This window comes from Triticum dicoccoides, chromosome 2B (genome assembly GCF_002162155.2).
Source record: "Triticum dicoccoides isolate Atlit2015 ecotype Zavitan chromosome 2B, WEW_v2.0, whole genome shotgun sequence".
Lineage (NCBI taxonomy): Eukaryota > Viridiplantae > Streptophyta > Magnoliopsida > Poales > Poaceae > Triticum > Triticum dicoccoides.
This window is the reverse complement of record NC_041383.1, coordinates 140,319,107-140,336,003: the sequence shown is the minus strand read 5'-3', so window position 1 is coordinate 140,336,003 and position 16,897 is coordinate 140,319,107. Positions and strand designations below refer to the sequence as shown.

Here is a 16,897-nt window from a genome sequence, read left to right as displayed (position 1 = left end):
TAGAACACGACTAAGCAGAATAATTAGCGTGGAGAGACACGGTTGCGAAGATAGCCCAAAGATCGGGTTCGTACAAAGGGAAGTTCGTGCGTTACTCAGGCAGTTCAGGTTGTGATTAGAATATTATTATGATCCCATAATCAAAATAGTGTATGTGTGTGTGTGTGTCTATATATATCCTCTCCCTAATAATAAACCAGCGATTTACGTCGTCAGCAATTTTGCAAAAAACACCCTCTCTTTCTGAGAATTCAACCCGCAATCCCTATCTAAGCAGATCTGAGAAAACGATTCAAATTTTACGAAATAAACCCTGTACTCGTATGTATTCCATCCGCGGTCCTTTATTTACAGAAAGGAACGCCTTCCTCTTATCCATAGCGCCCATTCTGTCGTGCGCCAGTGGCCGCCATGGCTTGCGCGGGAGGATGGAGGATGCTCGCCGGGGCGTGTGCCGCGGAGACGGCTCCTACCGCCCGGCGAGGTGGAGCAGGAGCGGTGGTTGTCGAGTTACATGAGAAGGCAGAGGCGTCCAAGGCAAGGAGGCACCGGCGTCGACTAGCTAAGGGACGGCCGGAGAAGAGGACGACGGGAAGGCAAGGAGGCACCGGCGTCGGCTAGCCAAGGGGATGCCGAAGAAGAGAACGACGGGAAGGCAAGGAGGCACGGGCGTCGGCTAGCCAAGGGGCGGCCGGAGAAGAGGACGATGGGAGGCTCCTTCCACCGCCGCCACCTGCCTGATTCACCTCGCCCTGTTCTTTCCCGATTTACCTGATGGACAACACGGGCGTCCATGAGCGGCGGTTGCAGGCGACAACCCGCTCTCTTCTCTTCCGATTCGCCTATAGGGGCCGATCCTTGCTTTCACCGGATCCGACGGCCGGGCACCCGCGTGGGGATGTGGCATCTAGGATGGCCGGGCCGAGCCACTATCACCGGGAGGTCGAGGAGGGAGGATGGGTGCAGCCGGATGATGTAGATCGAGGATGCGCCGCACCGGGCCTCCTTTGAAGGAAGCGGGGGGGCAAGGTGCCACGCAGGAGTCACGGGTTTGGCCATGGGAGCACAGCCGCCCCGGATCTGCCATCGAGAGACGCACCAACGCGCGTAAGAGCGCTGAGCTGACCGCCACGAGGGAGCGCACGCAACGGGCCAGCCGGGAGGCGACGAGAAGCCCCGCCCGGCGCCACCGCCACGACGGAGGCTTCGCATGGTGGTGGCCTCCGGGCTCCGATGATGGCGAGGGGGGGGGAGCTGGAGATGGGGTTGCTGGTAGCGGCGCACTACCGGGGGAAGCCGCCTGTGGGGTAGTCGCCGGGGTTTCCAGTGATAGCTCGTCAATAGTCGCCACTCGTCAGGCCGGCTGGAAGCAACGGGTGCTCGGCAGGGATGCGAGAGCGGAGAGATGGAGAGATAGAATAGAACGAGAGCGGTGGAGGTAGAGACGAATGGATAAGCTTTGAAGAGTGGCCTCTCTAGAGCGAGGTACACGTGACGTGATGGATGGTGTACGTGTCGGCTCGAACTAACCAGCGCTATCTCTATTCCTAATGGACGAATTGGTTGAATAGTCCCCCCCACTTTCAACCGGTTTATTTTTAACCGGTTTATTTTCAACCGGTTTTTCTTCGTCCCACATCCCAGCACCCTTCGCATTAAAAACCAAATCAATTTTCATAACCCTTCCTTTTGTTTTTCCATCTTGGCAATTGTATTTCCTCATTACGAATGATTCTTTCCTTCTTGGAATGAAGATCTCCGTCTTACAGATTTTCTAACAATCAAGCGTGGTTGTGGGCCACGCTTCCCAAAATCACAAAAAAGTTATGGCAAAAATCTTAACTTTCCTTATCCCACCATATGTTTTTTGTTAAAAGGTGGAAAGTAAATTACCGCACCGAAAATTATTCCATCAGTCCATCGTATCTTCTCGTCTCCTCTGATTGCCAGCCATCTATAGATATATACCCCCCATAGATCACCATTCACGATCACGAAGTAATTAACGGCTGCGACGGCAAGCGATCGAGGTACAAGGGTTCAGCAACGACAAGGCAGGCCACACCAGCAAGGCAGGCTGGGAGCATGTACCATGGCGGAGAGCATGGCCGCTTCAAGGACCAGGCTTCATTCAAGGCATGATTCTTGCTTATATTCCTGTAATATCAATACGTAGTAGTACATATTCATATTCCTATACTACTGTATGCAAGTACGTGGATCTATCCATGTGTGCATGTTTGGTTAATTAATCGAGTACTATCATCTTCAATGAAGATTCAGATGTTGCATGTTTGCTCGAAAGAAAATTAATTAGTGATTGGTTTGGTACCTATGATTGTGAAGACTATTGTGGGATCACCATAATTCGAGTTTTACATTCTACTTATTTGGTTAACTTTTACTAAAATTGAATACTATTTTCTGTACAATTCTTAAACTTATCTGTTGTGTATTATGTACAGCTCACTGGCTTCTCAAGATGAAGCGCAAGGCTCATCTGTGATATGGAAAGGTTCACTGGCTTCTCAAGATGGAGCGTCTGAATCTCAAGTCACTCCAGCGTCTGAATCTCAAGTCTTACTCCTAACATTTCAGAAGCTCTCAAGTGTACGCAAGATTAGTCTCATGCGGATCTATTAGGTACTCAATATTTGCACTTGCCTCTTATTTTTATTGTGCAAATACCTTGTTATTTATATAATAATTGTTGGTTAGACATTAGGTGATTGGAATTCCACTCGCTTTGCAGAATTTCAGAGTGTTCTAGAGGATGATGAAGAACAAATGGTAAAAAAAATTACAACCTTGTTGTTTGCACTTCAGATATTTTTCACTTAAATTGTAAGATTCTCTGTGTAATTAATTAAATCATGTTCTTTTGGTCTATAACGCGTGTAGACGAACCTACTTCAGTCATCACTCGAGAATGAAGACCTGGAGCTACTGGTTGGCGGTTGTGTGGACAGTGCACTTTTTATTTACTAAAATCATGTTCGAAGACTTGGAGCTGTACTTTATTTTAAATAATTTTCAGTTGCTATTTGCCCCTTGGTTACACATGTAAACGTGTTATTTACTATGGTCAGGCTACCATTTTTGCAAACATAGTCATGCTATTTATATGTGGTTGTGATTGTGAGCTTGTCAACTGTGAATTAAAATCATTGTTTTATGTTTATTTGCCATTATTGAGGGTATAATATCGCATATTGTCGAGTTGCCCTATGGGTACCTGGTGGGTTTGGGTATGGATGGGATTTCGGGCCCGTGGGCATGGTATGGGTGACGTTTTGTGCCTGTGAGGTACATGGTCATGGGTGAGGTTATGGTTGCCTGGCCGGGGATAGTGGATTCGGCTACGGTGAGCATGGCAACGGCTAGATTGTCCCGACAGGCAAGTCAACGTTAGACGGCCGGATCCCAAGATGAAGGTATGTGTGCTTTCTTGCTAATGTGTGTTTGTTTGATGTGCTTGCTGCCATGGTTGAGATCCATCTGTGTTGACATCAGCTTTCTCGTGACGGCGTGGTCCACGCACTCGACCACAACGACAACTCGGCGGTGGACACACCGAGGATGATGTACGTGCTCATGTAGGGTGGCCTCCTGCTGGTCCACGACATTCTTTCCGGGTGGTGGCGCACCTGATGTCATCCACATCGTCTCGCAGAGGGCCGCATCCACCTGGATGATGACGCTGCCGGAGCACGGCGTCTGCCCGAACGATGACATATAACAGAAGATAGGTAAAATGTATCTAAATTTAATGTACAGAGTCGCAAAACTAGCATAGAGAGTTGACAATTCTGTTTTCCACTACTTATGTTATTTTCATTGGACCTTAAGCGGCACTCATCGGCTGTTGTTGTGTGTCTGCCTGCCTGGCAAGATTTCACCTATTTTTTTGACCTACTGGTGACTTATTTGAAACCTAAGAAAGAATTATTTTACATGTTAGATTATTCTTATATCCTCGAAGTCATAAAATGCGTTGAGATAATGAAATAATGCGATAGAAGTAATTTGACCGGAAATAAATTATTTACCATAAAAAAAGGAAGTGAAAAACCATATGAAGGATTATCAAGATTTGAAACAAAATATAGTTTCGTAGAGAGTAATTTACACCTATGGAAGTGAAATGTATGATATCTTTACTTTTAAATGGGACTTTGTTCCATCGCCTCCCCTCATTCTCGGTTTTTTCCACCTCACGTTCCCGTCCCCTCTTTGGTTTCCTGTTGGTTTTTGGTATCCCCAACCGACGTGGCACAAAATAAAAACCAACATAAATATAGTAAATTGGAATAATCTACACGAAATCGATACTTTTCCATAACCATGTCTTGCATTAACTCAATCATATCAAATCAATCTTACCAGAATTTTAACTGAATCAAAACTTTTCTTACCTTCTCTTACCATGATATAATCAAATTAAATGTTATAAAAATCTAGAATATGGTGGATGTAAGGTATATGTCGGACAAGATTGATATTGAACCAATAGAATATCTATGCCCCCGTTGCAATGCATGGGGTCCAGGCATGGCACATCGCTCGCATTGCAACTGGCTTGTCTCCGAACTCCCCAAAGTAGGAGAGGGACCAGGAGACGGCGCCAAAATGGGAGGTGCAACATAGGTGTGTTGGATTCATTTTCGTGCCCACTAAAGGTTTTCCTCGTGCAAGTAGAGGCACCATAGCCCTCGCCCATTGCTGGAGACGATGTTAGTGGATCGATGGTTGTAGGGAACAACGTTACGATGATATGCAATAGGAGAGAGAGAGAGGTGGGGGAGAGAGAAAAAGGTGACAGTGATATGATGCAAGGGGGGCAATGATTGGAATGACTAAGGGTGTGGGCAATAGACACTGAATTTGTATTCGGATAAAATTCCTAAACATATAGTTTTTTGTTGTATAATGCGTTGGTCAACTTGATGATCTAGGAACCTGTGGATGCCCCATGCACCCGTCTAGAGGGAGTAGTCATCTTTTCCTCTTGCATTTGTTAATTCAGGGATTCACTTCAATATACACACATTAGACTTATTTTTCCAAACACGACAACTTTGCTACTCCATTGAATAACATACCATGTGTTGGTATTCATCGTTATAAATAACACAAAGAAATTTTTGTTCATCACTAATCTGTATCAATATGTGTTGTGTTCTCTCTCAAAGAAGTGAACTCTGGAAACCCTCCTCATTCTGAACAATGAAAATTCTAAGGTTGAAAGTACAAACTTGATACAACATGAAAGACATGGAGAAAAAATGGCCGTATTTGGAGCCGGATGGAAACATGGGCGGATTTGGAGTAGGGTGACGATGGAGTAGACTGGTGTTGCAATGACCAAAAGAGCTGAAGTGAAGGAATAGATGGAATGACAATGATGCAACCTTGTCATGTGATTCTTGTATGTATATTTGAGGTCCATAGGAAAATAAGTATTAGTGAGATAAAGTGACGGAGATGCATCTTAGGTGGAGATGAAAGCAGAGCCCAGTTAAACAGAGCATTATTAGTTTGTGAATGAACATGTGGTGGAATAATGTTCTCATGTTCATATGCCACATTTTCTTGTGATTTGTACTAAGGTGAGGTGCCTTGTATCTCATCCTTTTTTATCATGTTCCATGTTGCATGACATACGTAGTAGACATAGAAGCCACATGCAGTGTCAAGGGGCAATAGATTGAGAGGATGGTTGATGTATGGACAAAGAGGGCTAGGGAGAACAACTTCAACAGAAACGAGAGGCTAGAGGGGTGCATTGCGTTTGTTGGAATAGAGAGAAGATACTTGTGTTTGTGTTGTGGTTGAACATTGCGTGCAATGTTTTCATTCGGGAGAGAAATATGAGCATCGTTTATAAATTTAATTTTTGGCCCGTGGCAACGCATGGGCAGTCTACTAGTTTCTATTAGCTGATTGATTTTTTTAATCCCCCACAAAAAGGAGGACATGCACAACGCATTTTTTTTACTGAGCAAATGCACGTATTTGTACTAGAACGGGAGTATGTGAGAGACGCATCATGAGAGAATATCATTTTTTTCTTGCGTTTGGACCAAGCCCAAATAGTGAAAAGAACCATTAGGATTGAAATATAATCTTACAAATAAAAAAATCTACAGAATAAAATATGCATCAATAAATCATTTAAATGAATTACACTATATGTTTCATCCTAAAAGACTATTTCATGCATCACTATTCTTTCGTCTGATGGTAGTGCAGGCCTTAAATATGCGTCAATAAAGGATGTTGGGTTGGCCTTTTCGTATCAACACTCCATGATCCAAAAAAAGATAATGCAACCCGTGACAACACACACGCGTATGCACCTCACAGAGACGAGGGTAACCCAATCTCAGCATTTATCACAGTTGGATATGAGTGGCGCGTAATGGCACACGAAGCAGGTTTTTGTTAGAGCAAACCTTGCGAGTTCGGTAGGTTTAGAAAAGTTCAGTCAGATTTCACTGCCATGGCAGTTGTTTCGGTATTGTTATGTTTTCTCTATGAGTTTCGTCAGTTAGCATGTTAGCAAGATTAGCTCAAGTGTTTAACCAACAGGACCGACTCATGTGCCCTACCCCTACTGATCTGTTTCGTGCAAAAATGCTAGACATACGGGGGTTTTACGGGCTTCTTCTAAACTAACTAAACATGCCCCCCCCCCCCGATTTTCAGGTGGGTGGGCCCGCGTCCTCCCAAACCTCCAATTAAAAACTGCCTAATCACCCTGTAACACTTCCCAGCCTATAATCGTTTGTTGACGTAGCAAAGCTCCTGTTTGTGGGATGGCGCGAGTGTTGTGGATCGTAGCGGCGCAAAGTCCGGGGCAATGAGCCCGTTTCCTTCGTTGTAGCTCCGAATATTTTAGTGAAAGAAAGCAGAAAAATTGCAGGATTTTAAGTAGGCTAAACTTTATCTTTCATCTTTGTCCACTAGCGTTGATACATGATTACATAAGTTTTTTTTGCCCGTTGCAACGCACGGGCATTTGTACTAGTATATATATATATATTTCCGTGATTTCATCCGGGACACCGAACAACATTCGGTCACCAACTCATATAACACTGTATCATCAACGAGCGTTATGGGTGCGGACCCTATGGGTTCGAAAACTATGTAGACATGACCGAGACACCTATCTGGTCAATAACCAATAGCGGAACCTGGATGCCCATATTGGCTCCGACATATTCTATAAAGATCTTTATTGGTCGAACCATTATGACAATATACATAATTCCCTTTGTCCATTGATATGTTACTTGCCTGAGATTCGATCATCGGTATGTTCATACCTAGTTCAATCTTGTTACCGACAAGTCTCTTTACACGTTCCATAATACATCACCTCGTGACTAACTCCTTAGTCATTTGCTTGCAAGATTATGATGTGTATTACCGAGAGGGCCCAGAGATACCTCTCTGATATACTCGGAGTGACAAATCCTAATCTCGATCTATGCCAACTCAACAAACACCTTCTGAGATACCTGTAGAGCATCTTTATGATCACCCGGTTACGTTGTGACGTTTGATAGCATATAAGGCATTCCTCAGGTATCCGGGAGTTGCATAATCTCATACTCGGAGGAATATGTATTTGACATGAAGAAAGCAATAGCAATAAAACTGAACGATCATTATACTAAGCTAACGGGTGGGTCTTGTCCATCACATCATTCTCCTAACGATGTGATCCCGTTATCAAATGACAACACATGTCAATGGTTAGGAAACCTTAACCATCTTTAATCAACGAGCTACTCTAGTAGAGGCTTACTAGGGACACGGTATTTGTTTATGTATTCACACATGTATTTAAGTTTCCGATCAATACAATTATAGCATGAATAATAAACATTTATCATGAATAAGGAAATATAAAATAACAACTTTATTATTGCCTCTAGGGCATATTTCCTTTAGTAAGCTATCTCCCTCCATAGGGTGGGAGGGAGCCCATTCTCGTTCTTATTGGTTTTAGCATCTTGGTTGGGGCTGTGTGGCGGCGGTGATGTCCCTGAGTAGGAATAATGTCTCCCATGTTCTATCCCCATCCTGATGGTACATCTAGCTTCGTTGGAGGGTGTGTGAAGGTGTGCCCCCGTCGTATTTCGCGGAATTCGGTCGGTGCTGGCCTTTGGTGGATCTATTTGGATTTGGTCTTCATTCGTCTTTATTTGTGTGTTTACATATTTGATCCTTCCAATCTACGAATTTCTTCATTGGCAATGGTTGCTGCTCTGGTGCGCTGGTCCTATGGGGTCTTAGATGATGACTTCCTAACTGTCTACTACAACAAGGTTTGTTTGGCTTCTGCGAGGGAGGGGCGATGATGGCGGCATGCCTTCGACTCTCTCTAGTGATTGTAGTCGTCGCTAGGTGGTCCGCAAATCTGGTTGTAATTTTTATTACCTCTGATGTTCTTTGTACCACCATGATTGAGAATGAATAGATTGGAAGTTTTCTCGCAAAAAAGAAATTGCTAGGGGTCGGTGTACGGATGCGTCCGCGGACGCTTAGTGGGCAGATTTGGCCAGTCCAATTGTAGATGCTCTTATAGAAGTCCCTCTAACTAGTGTTGTTTGGAGATCTTTGGGTGCTCGGGGCATCTCCAAAGCGGACCTTCAAATTACCAGCAAATGTCTGGACCAAGCTGTCTGGAAATAGTTTGCTAACCAACACCATATAGGCATGCCCATTGTGTAGTTGTTCATTGATCTGCTAACAATGGGATCCAGAGACCTTCATCAAGACCTCTAAGCTAGTTGTTCAGAAAAGAGTTCACTTTTTCCAAAGGAGCTAGAAATGGGAGGGGAGAGCACTTGGAGTGCTCCAAGCCCGTTGAGTAGTTGTTCGTTGACCTGCTAACAATGGGATTCGGAGACCTTGTGGGAGGCGATGATATGTTGTGTGATTATGCATAACATGATCATAGAGGATGACGATGAAGATGATGTTGGAGGTTTGGAACATATGTGCGAGCTAAATTCATGTCTGAACTATTTTATTTCAAAATTTAGTTGGATTGTAATATTTACATTTGAACTATTGTCACATTTAAATATTTTCGCTCATTGAAGATTTGATATGCTATTATTTTGAGTATTGCGGACTTCGAAAAAATAGAGTCGGGCGTCTAGCGGGCACTGATGGATGGCCAACTCCCGTATTCATGTTCAGGAACGAGTCTGGACCAACCCGTAGACAAATAGAGTGTCCGTTTCGGGCCTATTCCCTCACGCGCGATCCTTATTTATTGCGTAGGTCGGCAACGGTCGACCAAACGCACACCCCCTCTATCGGTTTTTTGGTTTTTTTATGTTTTTTTATAGTTTCATTTTTATTTCTTCTTTTCCCTTTTTCGTGTTTTCCCTTTTTATTTTATCTTTTTCATTTTTTATTTCGTATTTTCCAAATTCACAAAATGTTTTATTAAAAGTTGTAAACTTTTTTGAAATCATGTACAAAATTTGAATTCATGATATTTTTTCTAAAACCGTGAACAATTTACCAATTCTCAAAGATTTTTTAAAATTTGTGAACATTATTCCAATTCTTAGAAAAAATTATGAAATCTGTGAACACTTTTTTTCCAAACTCACAAACTTTTTTTAAGTCGTAACACATTGTTTTTGAAATCGTGAACACATCCGAATTCGTAAACATTTTTTGTACATTTTTTCATATTCATTTTATTTTCTGTTTATTTTCTTCTTTAAAATAATTTGATGCTTGAAAAAAAAACAATTGTCAGAAAAAATGCGAATTTGAAAAAAATGTTCGAGAAATCATAAATGTTTGTGAATTCAAAAATGTTTATGATTTAAAAATTTGTTCACAAAAATAAAAAATGTTTGTGATTTTGAATAAAGATTCACGTATTCAAAAAAAGTTCATGAATTTGAAAAATTTCGGTATTTCATATATATGTTCATGAATTTTTAAAAATTATAAAAAAATCTAAATTGCCATGAATTTCCAACATTGTTCTTAGAATTAAAGAATTCATCGATCTGAAAATGTTTGATAGTTCAAAAAATATCTATGAATTAAAAAATGTTTGTAAAAAACATTCTTGAATTTAAAAAAATGTTTTGAATTTTCTTTGGTCGTTTCACAAAATGTTAACGTGTGTTTTAGAAAATATTGATAATTTAAAAAATGTTCTTCAGAAATATATTTGCGAGTTCTGATAAAGTTCAATAATTTAAAAAAATCGGAGATTTAGTAAATGTTCATGAGTTCAAAAAATATTCATCATTTTAAAAAGAAATATAAAAGAGTATAACAGATGAAAGGGAACCTAAAAATATAATAAAAATGCAAGAAAAAGAAAGAAAAAGGAACATGAAAACAGGGAAAAACGATAATGTAAAAGGAAGGAATTTTAAAATAAAAATGAAAAGGAAAAACTAAAATAAAGAGGAAAAAGAAAAATTGTAATAGAATGAAAAAATAGAAGAAAGACATTGGTGGGAAAAAACAGTATGGGCTGGGTGGCTATTTGGCGATCTTTTTCTGGTTGAGGGCTTCCTACTTGGTGGCGACCTGTGCGCCGAATATATCAACAGGTACCACTTGATCTACTGGGCCGGGTTGAGGCTGAGAGACAGTATATCAACACCCGCCCGTCTGCACCGTATCTTGAAAACCCTACCTGGTTCCTTTGCCACCCCCTAAACGAAAACCGGCGGCGGCGGCGGCGGCGGCGGCGGGGAGACGACAGACGGTGAGATGGCGACCGCAGGGAGTTCAAGGGGAAGTAGTGGCGAGTTCGTGTTAAGCGAGGAGCTCTATCAGGCTGGAGTCTCCGTGCATGAGAGTATGCGCTGGATCCAGGTCCAGGAAGACAAGATGGCTGAGATCTCGGCGATTCGCAATAATTTGCTTGGGTTGAAATCGGATGCACTCGAGTTGTTTGAGAAGATCTCCCGTCAGGCAAATTCCGAGACCCAGAAGAGGCTCTGCGCGATGCAGAAGACCCATGGTGTGAAATCGTTGGAGACCCAGAGCAAGATTGGTGACGACGGTGAGATGGAAACGAGGTGTGAGGAGTCGAAGCGAAGGAGTGCCGCGTCCCTGGAACTCGAGGATCTGCTCCATCGTGCCGCACTCCAAACCCAGATGTGGATAGGTGAAGGCGCAGAAAGTGAGGAGCTGCTCGATCTGGCCGCAAAGGAGACCCAGGGGAGGATCGTTGGCCAGGTTCACAGTCTGTCCTCCCTACCCAAATTCGTCAGTGAGGTCATGTTGAAATTCGGACAAGTTGCCGGTGACATTTCTATGGTATTAGAAGCGCAGCAGACCCGGAAGGAGGCACTAGCAGTGCTGAGCTTCGGCTTCAGGCTACAGTTGCTCTCCAAGCAGATTGATGAGTTGTGGCGTGAGATGTGCACATTACTGAGATCTTTCTCGCCAGAAAACAAAGATGTTATGAAAACCATGATTATGTTTACCCGTGAACCCTACCTACGTGGAATCTGCAAATTGCAATTGATCTCTGAACACATCAGTATGCTCCAGCAGATGGACTCGGATTTCGATTCGAAAGTGAAATCAATGATTGTAGAGTTGAAATCGGAATCTTTCTTGTCAGCCATGGAGAAGTTGGAGGAGAGCCGCAGGGAAGGCTGTGGAGACCAAAAAGTTTCCATGGAGACCAAGAAGTTGGAGGAGGAGAAGAGATTCACTGCCTACCGACTCTACTGGGAATGTACATGGGGCAACACCAACAGCTTTGAAGACCAGAGTGAGTAAACATGCATGTATGCTAGTTATCCAGTGGTAGTTAGATTGATCCTGCTTTATTTTTCTTGAATGGATCGTAAATGAGCCACTCTAGTTACTTTATGTTAGATCTCTAACTCATACTTGACTTTCATGCAGCGTTATTGAGCCCCATGCTCTTTACACACTGCACACCACGCCGCATCCCAATTGAAGCTGTCGCCGGGAATACCTTGCAGATCTACTCCATCAAAATCTCGTTAACAAACAAAATCAACTTCCCACTGGATGTGTACGGAGTGGTCGCGGCCCGAGATGCCGTGGACTATTGTCGCAACCCTATCTTCCTTCGTACAAGGAATTCCTGCCAAACCCTCACAGAACAAGTACGAATGCTATTCTCTTCCCTTAATATTTTGTTTGTTGCCTGTAATCCTTGCTGATTAGTCAATGGCAATGATGATGCTCATAGGATCCTTTCTTGCGATTGACTGGCCCGGTTCGTGCAATTGTGTCGATGGAGACTGTTCACATTGAAATCCAACTAACAGTAAAGGGCGCAACAAAATCTGAAGATAGAGCATTGATTAGTACATTCTACTTCTACAATGGTGACAGTTCCCCGCAGGTAGCTAAAAACAGCTTTTGCACTGTGGAGTTATGCAATGAGCAACTTAAACAGTCGGTCCAAGCCACTATCCTAAGCGTGTTTGTTAGAGCTGAAGCTGGATCATTGCCTTTCCCAAATGGTGCCCGAGTTGTTTGCTCTTCACTACCTCAGGATGTTGATAAACATATTGCTGGGCCCTCATCTAGGCAAGTTGTAGTTCTTGATTTAAAAGGTGGAATGGCTAAACCTGGCTACCTTGATCTGACAAGGCATGTAGTTTCTGTGGAATTAAACGGACAGTTGAAAGTCCTCATGGAGACCTTTTCGCCTTCGCAGTCTGTTGAAAGTACTCGTGTCCTCTTCATCCCGCCCCGAAAATGTAACATAAGTAAACATGAGGGCAACTTTGGTGGCTATGAGGTGGAGATTACTATTGCTTGGTCCTTGATTCCCTCGAAGGTGCTATCCTGATGAATAGGTATGAGGACCCTTGGGCAGTGTGAACTCTGAAGCTTGTTGAAGATGATAACGGCTATCTTGGTACTGGATATGTCCATCTTTTGAAGATGATACTGCTGTCTTTGCTGTCGTTTCCTGATCTGTTGTGCTATTAGGCATGGTCAAGCTAGGTGAACATTGTAATTGTTGTCATGCTATGTGAACCTTTATCATGTGGAATACATGTGAGCTATTGTCAGTAGGTTATGCTGTACTTGATAGTTGATCATGTTAAGCAAATATCTTTAATTGATTACCTGGACTATTATTATTTACCAATCAAAATTAGATTGGTATCTCCTGTGAGTTACAGCAACAGGCTCTCTGTTCCCCAGCTTGCTGAAACCTCATCCCTTTTGTTTTTCGTCCTCTACTAACTAAGTAGGAGTAGCGACCAAATATTCCAAAATTTAAATTGTGTGTCAATCGTTAGGACAGCTGAAACGCAAACATTTGCTAGAAACAGTGCCTGCAAATTTGGGTTCACCACAAGTCATATAATTAACAGTAGTTAATTCAAGATGTGTTAGTAAGATACCCTTTGATCTACAATGTACTCCCTCTGTCCGGAAATACTTATCATCAAAATGGATAAAAGAAGATGTATATAGACGTATTTTAGTTCTAGATACATCTCTTTTTATCCATTTTGATGTCAAGTATTTTCGAACGGAGGGAATAGTACTGGTGCATACTAGAACCATATTAGAACCATATGGTGCATACTAGAACCATATGATTCGGGGGGCTTATTTATTTGGCGGCTAAGCCCCCGGTCGGATTCATTCATCGATTTCCCGAGCAAGGTCACACTCACCGTTTCTGCTTCCCGGTAGCAGGAGTCAAATGCGTTTTTTTTCATGAAAAATGCGTTTTTTTTCATGAAAAAGGGCAATCTATGTGGTGCCCTTTCTACTAGCGCGAGGCGCGCCCGTGACTGACTCCGTATGTATTTTGTGACGAAGATGTCTTCATATTTTACGTCAGTGCACGGTGTGTGTGTGGGGTGGGTGTGTGTGTGTGTTGGGGGGGGGGGGGTGTCATATTTTGCAACAGGAAATAAAATGACACCAAAAATAAGAATAGTGAGAAAACATAAAAAAAGAACTGGCTGCAATCCCTTTGATGGTCCATGTTGTTTATATGTGACTTTATGTTTCTTTTTGTACTTGTGTCATTATTAGTCATTTTGTTTCTTAACCACGGAGCACAAGGGAAACCGAAATATTATTTTAAATTGGCATTGTTGGATGCTAGCAAGGTTGACAGTGTAGCATACGGCTAATGCCTGTGTGTCGAAGAAAACAATGGGCAGAACTAATCTACTCCCTCCGTCCCAAAATTCTTGTCTTAGATTTGTCTAAATACGGATGTATCAAGTCACGTTTTAGTATTATATACATCCGGACGAGAGAAGGATCTAAAGGACGAAGAGAGGAAGAAGCCCGCCGTGATCCAGGTTTGCGTACATAACGTTTGCTTGGTCTACCACATATGCCATGCCGACGTTGAGTGCCAGGATTTTAAGAACTTCCTCAAGGACAAAAGAGTGAAATTCGTTACTGTAGGCTTTAAGAACGATAGGGATGTCCTGCGTCGGATATGTCTCGTTGTAGGCCAGCCCTTCGATCTCCAGAAGGCAAGCCTGGTGTCCTCCTCTCAACCCTTAATGCTGACCCTGGCAGCAGCCATGATTGATCCTTCGTACGCTAAACTGAAGAAACCTCATCACGAGTTTCATCATGCATGGGAGTCGAAGACATTAGATGAAGATCACATCATGTACGCAGCAATGGATGCCTACATTTGTTTAAATATCTACAAGGGTTGGATGAAGAAGCAGAGCCCAGTGTCCGGTTCAAGCAAAGAAGCGTCGGCGAAGAGGAAGAGGAAGAGGGACGAGGACGAAGTCGAGGACGTGGACTCGGACTCCGAGTAGGTGGCAGTACCGTCGCTCATGCTGGTTCTACTGCAGTGTCAAGCGGACTAGTTGCTTAGTTTATTTTCAAGGGTGTGTTGTGCTGAGGCCCAGCAGAACTATGTTTATGTTCTTTCTCGTTATTTGAACTCTTTAGTATGTAGAGTAGTACTAGTACTATGTCTTACTACTATTCTTCTTGCAGTTGGTACTACTGCTCGTATCTTCGTGTTCCTACTGTACTTAATACGTTCGTACTAGTAGTATAATTTGGGTCAGTCGATTTGTGAAAGAAGTTCGACGGAGCGAAGGAAGAAGACGACAGAAAAGGTGGAAGAAGCCCTTCTAGCCATTCATGTTGCATCAAACGGCTCACATGAGTCGACTGACCCAAATTGCTCCTTCAGATTGCAGGATCCACGTGGCATTCAAGGTCTCGAAGATAGATTCCGCATCCGCATCCGGTTTGCGGGCTCGACGCGCGCGCGACCGGCTTCCGCCGCGACAGCCACCATGCTCGCCTCCTCCGCGCGGGTGGAGACGACAATGACACGCTAGTTCCTCCTCACCGGCGTGCCGGAGCACGCGATCGTCCTCCTCTTCGTACGCTGCGTGCATAGACGCGGCTCCACCAGCTGCTCACATGCTTGGCAGCGCGGCGGCATGGCGAGGAGGGACTGTAGACGACGTGAGAGGGCGAGCCTTCGGCTTCATGGCACAAGGATGGTGGCGGCACGGCGGTGATGGGCGAGAGATTGTTAGCCGGAGCAGGCGGGCGCCGGCATGCGCAAGGGCGGCGGCGGCATATTGATGAGTGCGTGTGTGGGAGCTTACTTTAGTTTTATATAAGGTAGGTCAAACTTAAAAGAAAACCATACTAGTACACGTAAACATTAGACTTAGGCAGCGCTTTTATTAAAAAAATTAAAGTTAGTACCACAGCCACGATACGGAATCATGTGCAAGCGCGTGAACCGCGGCCGCGCGGTCGATCGAACGGTGCGTCACGGTGTCGCGCTCGAAGGTCATCCACCGAACCTTTTTGTGTGTGTGAAAACAATCCTCGAATATTACTCAACTTTTTTTTCCTGGGAAAGTTCTTGACGCTGCAATATTTCCATATATTTGAATTTAGCTCCAGTTTGTGTTTATTTGGATTTGGATGTTTTAGGTGTGCCCTAGTTTTTTTAATACTTATTTTGTGTGTGTGACTGAGAGAGAACGTGTGTATGTGTCCATATGTGTGTTGTGGCGGAAGGGCAATGTGGAGACGGTGTGCGTGTGATACAAACATAGAGATGTGTGAATGTGCAAATGATCATGCATGAGTGAGACATATACAGATGCCGATACATTGTGTATACATGAGAGAACGGTCTTCTAGTTTACTTGTGTGTGTGTGTGTGTGAGCGAGAGAGAGAGACACACACACACAGAGATACAGAGAGAGGAGCATCCGTAACACAACAACCATCTCTCTCGATTCGTCCGTCCCTCGCACGATCGCATGCAACACATGCATCAACGCGCACATTTTGACACCCTCACTCGGCCCCTGCCCACCTCAAGGCCCGCACAATCTCTTCGTGAATACCCATTTCTCTCCTTAGGTTTGCTTTCGCTCAACATCTGACACACACATGCGCGTGCGCGCGTGCGCGCGCACACACACACACGCATCACAACACACACACACTCCCCCGAGCACACAATTCATCCCCATCCAAGGTTATACGGCGACCACTCTCGCTTGTGCTTCTTTGCACCCCAACATGCACAACACCTCAATCTTCAAAGAGGGCATCGAGCAGATCAAAGACGGCGACCACACCGCGCTAGAGAATGCGGGGTCATTTGGAAGCAGGGTGATGTGACGACGGCTGACTGACTCCTCCCCCACCCTCTCTCTCTCTCTTGCACAAAATTACCAATCCCTCTCTCCCCCGCACAAAATTGTCAATCCATCAACCCATGAGATCCTTCCCCTCTCGTCCATGTTTTTCCAGCTCTCTCATCAAACATGTTGTCTCTTCTCCTTCCACGTATACAGAATCCGGATGCACACGCATCTCACGTATATTACATGTCTCCATCTTTCTCACGGA

At 43.8% G+C, this 16,897-nt stretch overlaps 1 protein-coding gene across 1 annotated transcript; it reads left to right on the top strand.

Annotated features, from left to right (window-relative positions):
* The first annotated feature begins 10,682 nt into the window (after nucleotides 1-10,682).
* On the top strand, nucleotides 10,683-13,186 carry LOC119362644. The gene is made up of 3 exons (XM_037627889.1): nucleotides 10,683-11,788; nucleotides 11,926-12,152; nucleotides 12,239-13,186. The coding sequence occupies exons 1-3, from the start codon at nucleotides 10,774-10,776 to the stop codon at nucleotides 12,845-12,847; spliced, it is 1,851 nt and encodes a 616-aa protein (XP_037483786.1). The 5' UTR covers nucleotides 10,683-10,773; the 3' UTR covers nucleotides 12,848-13,186.
* Nucleotides 13,187-16,897: the final 3,711 nt, after the last annotated feature.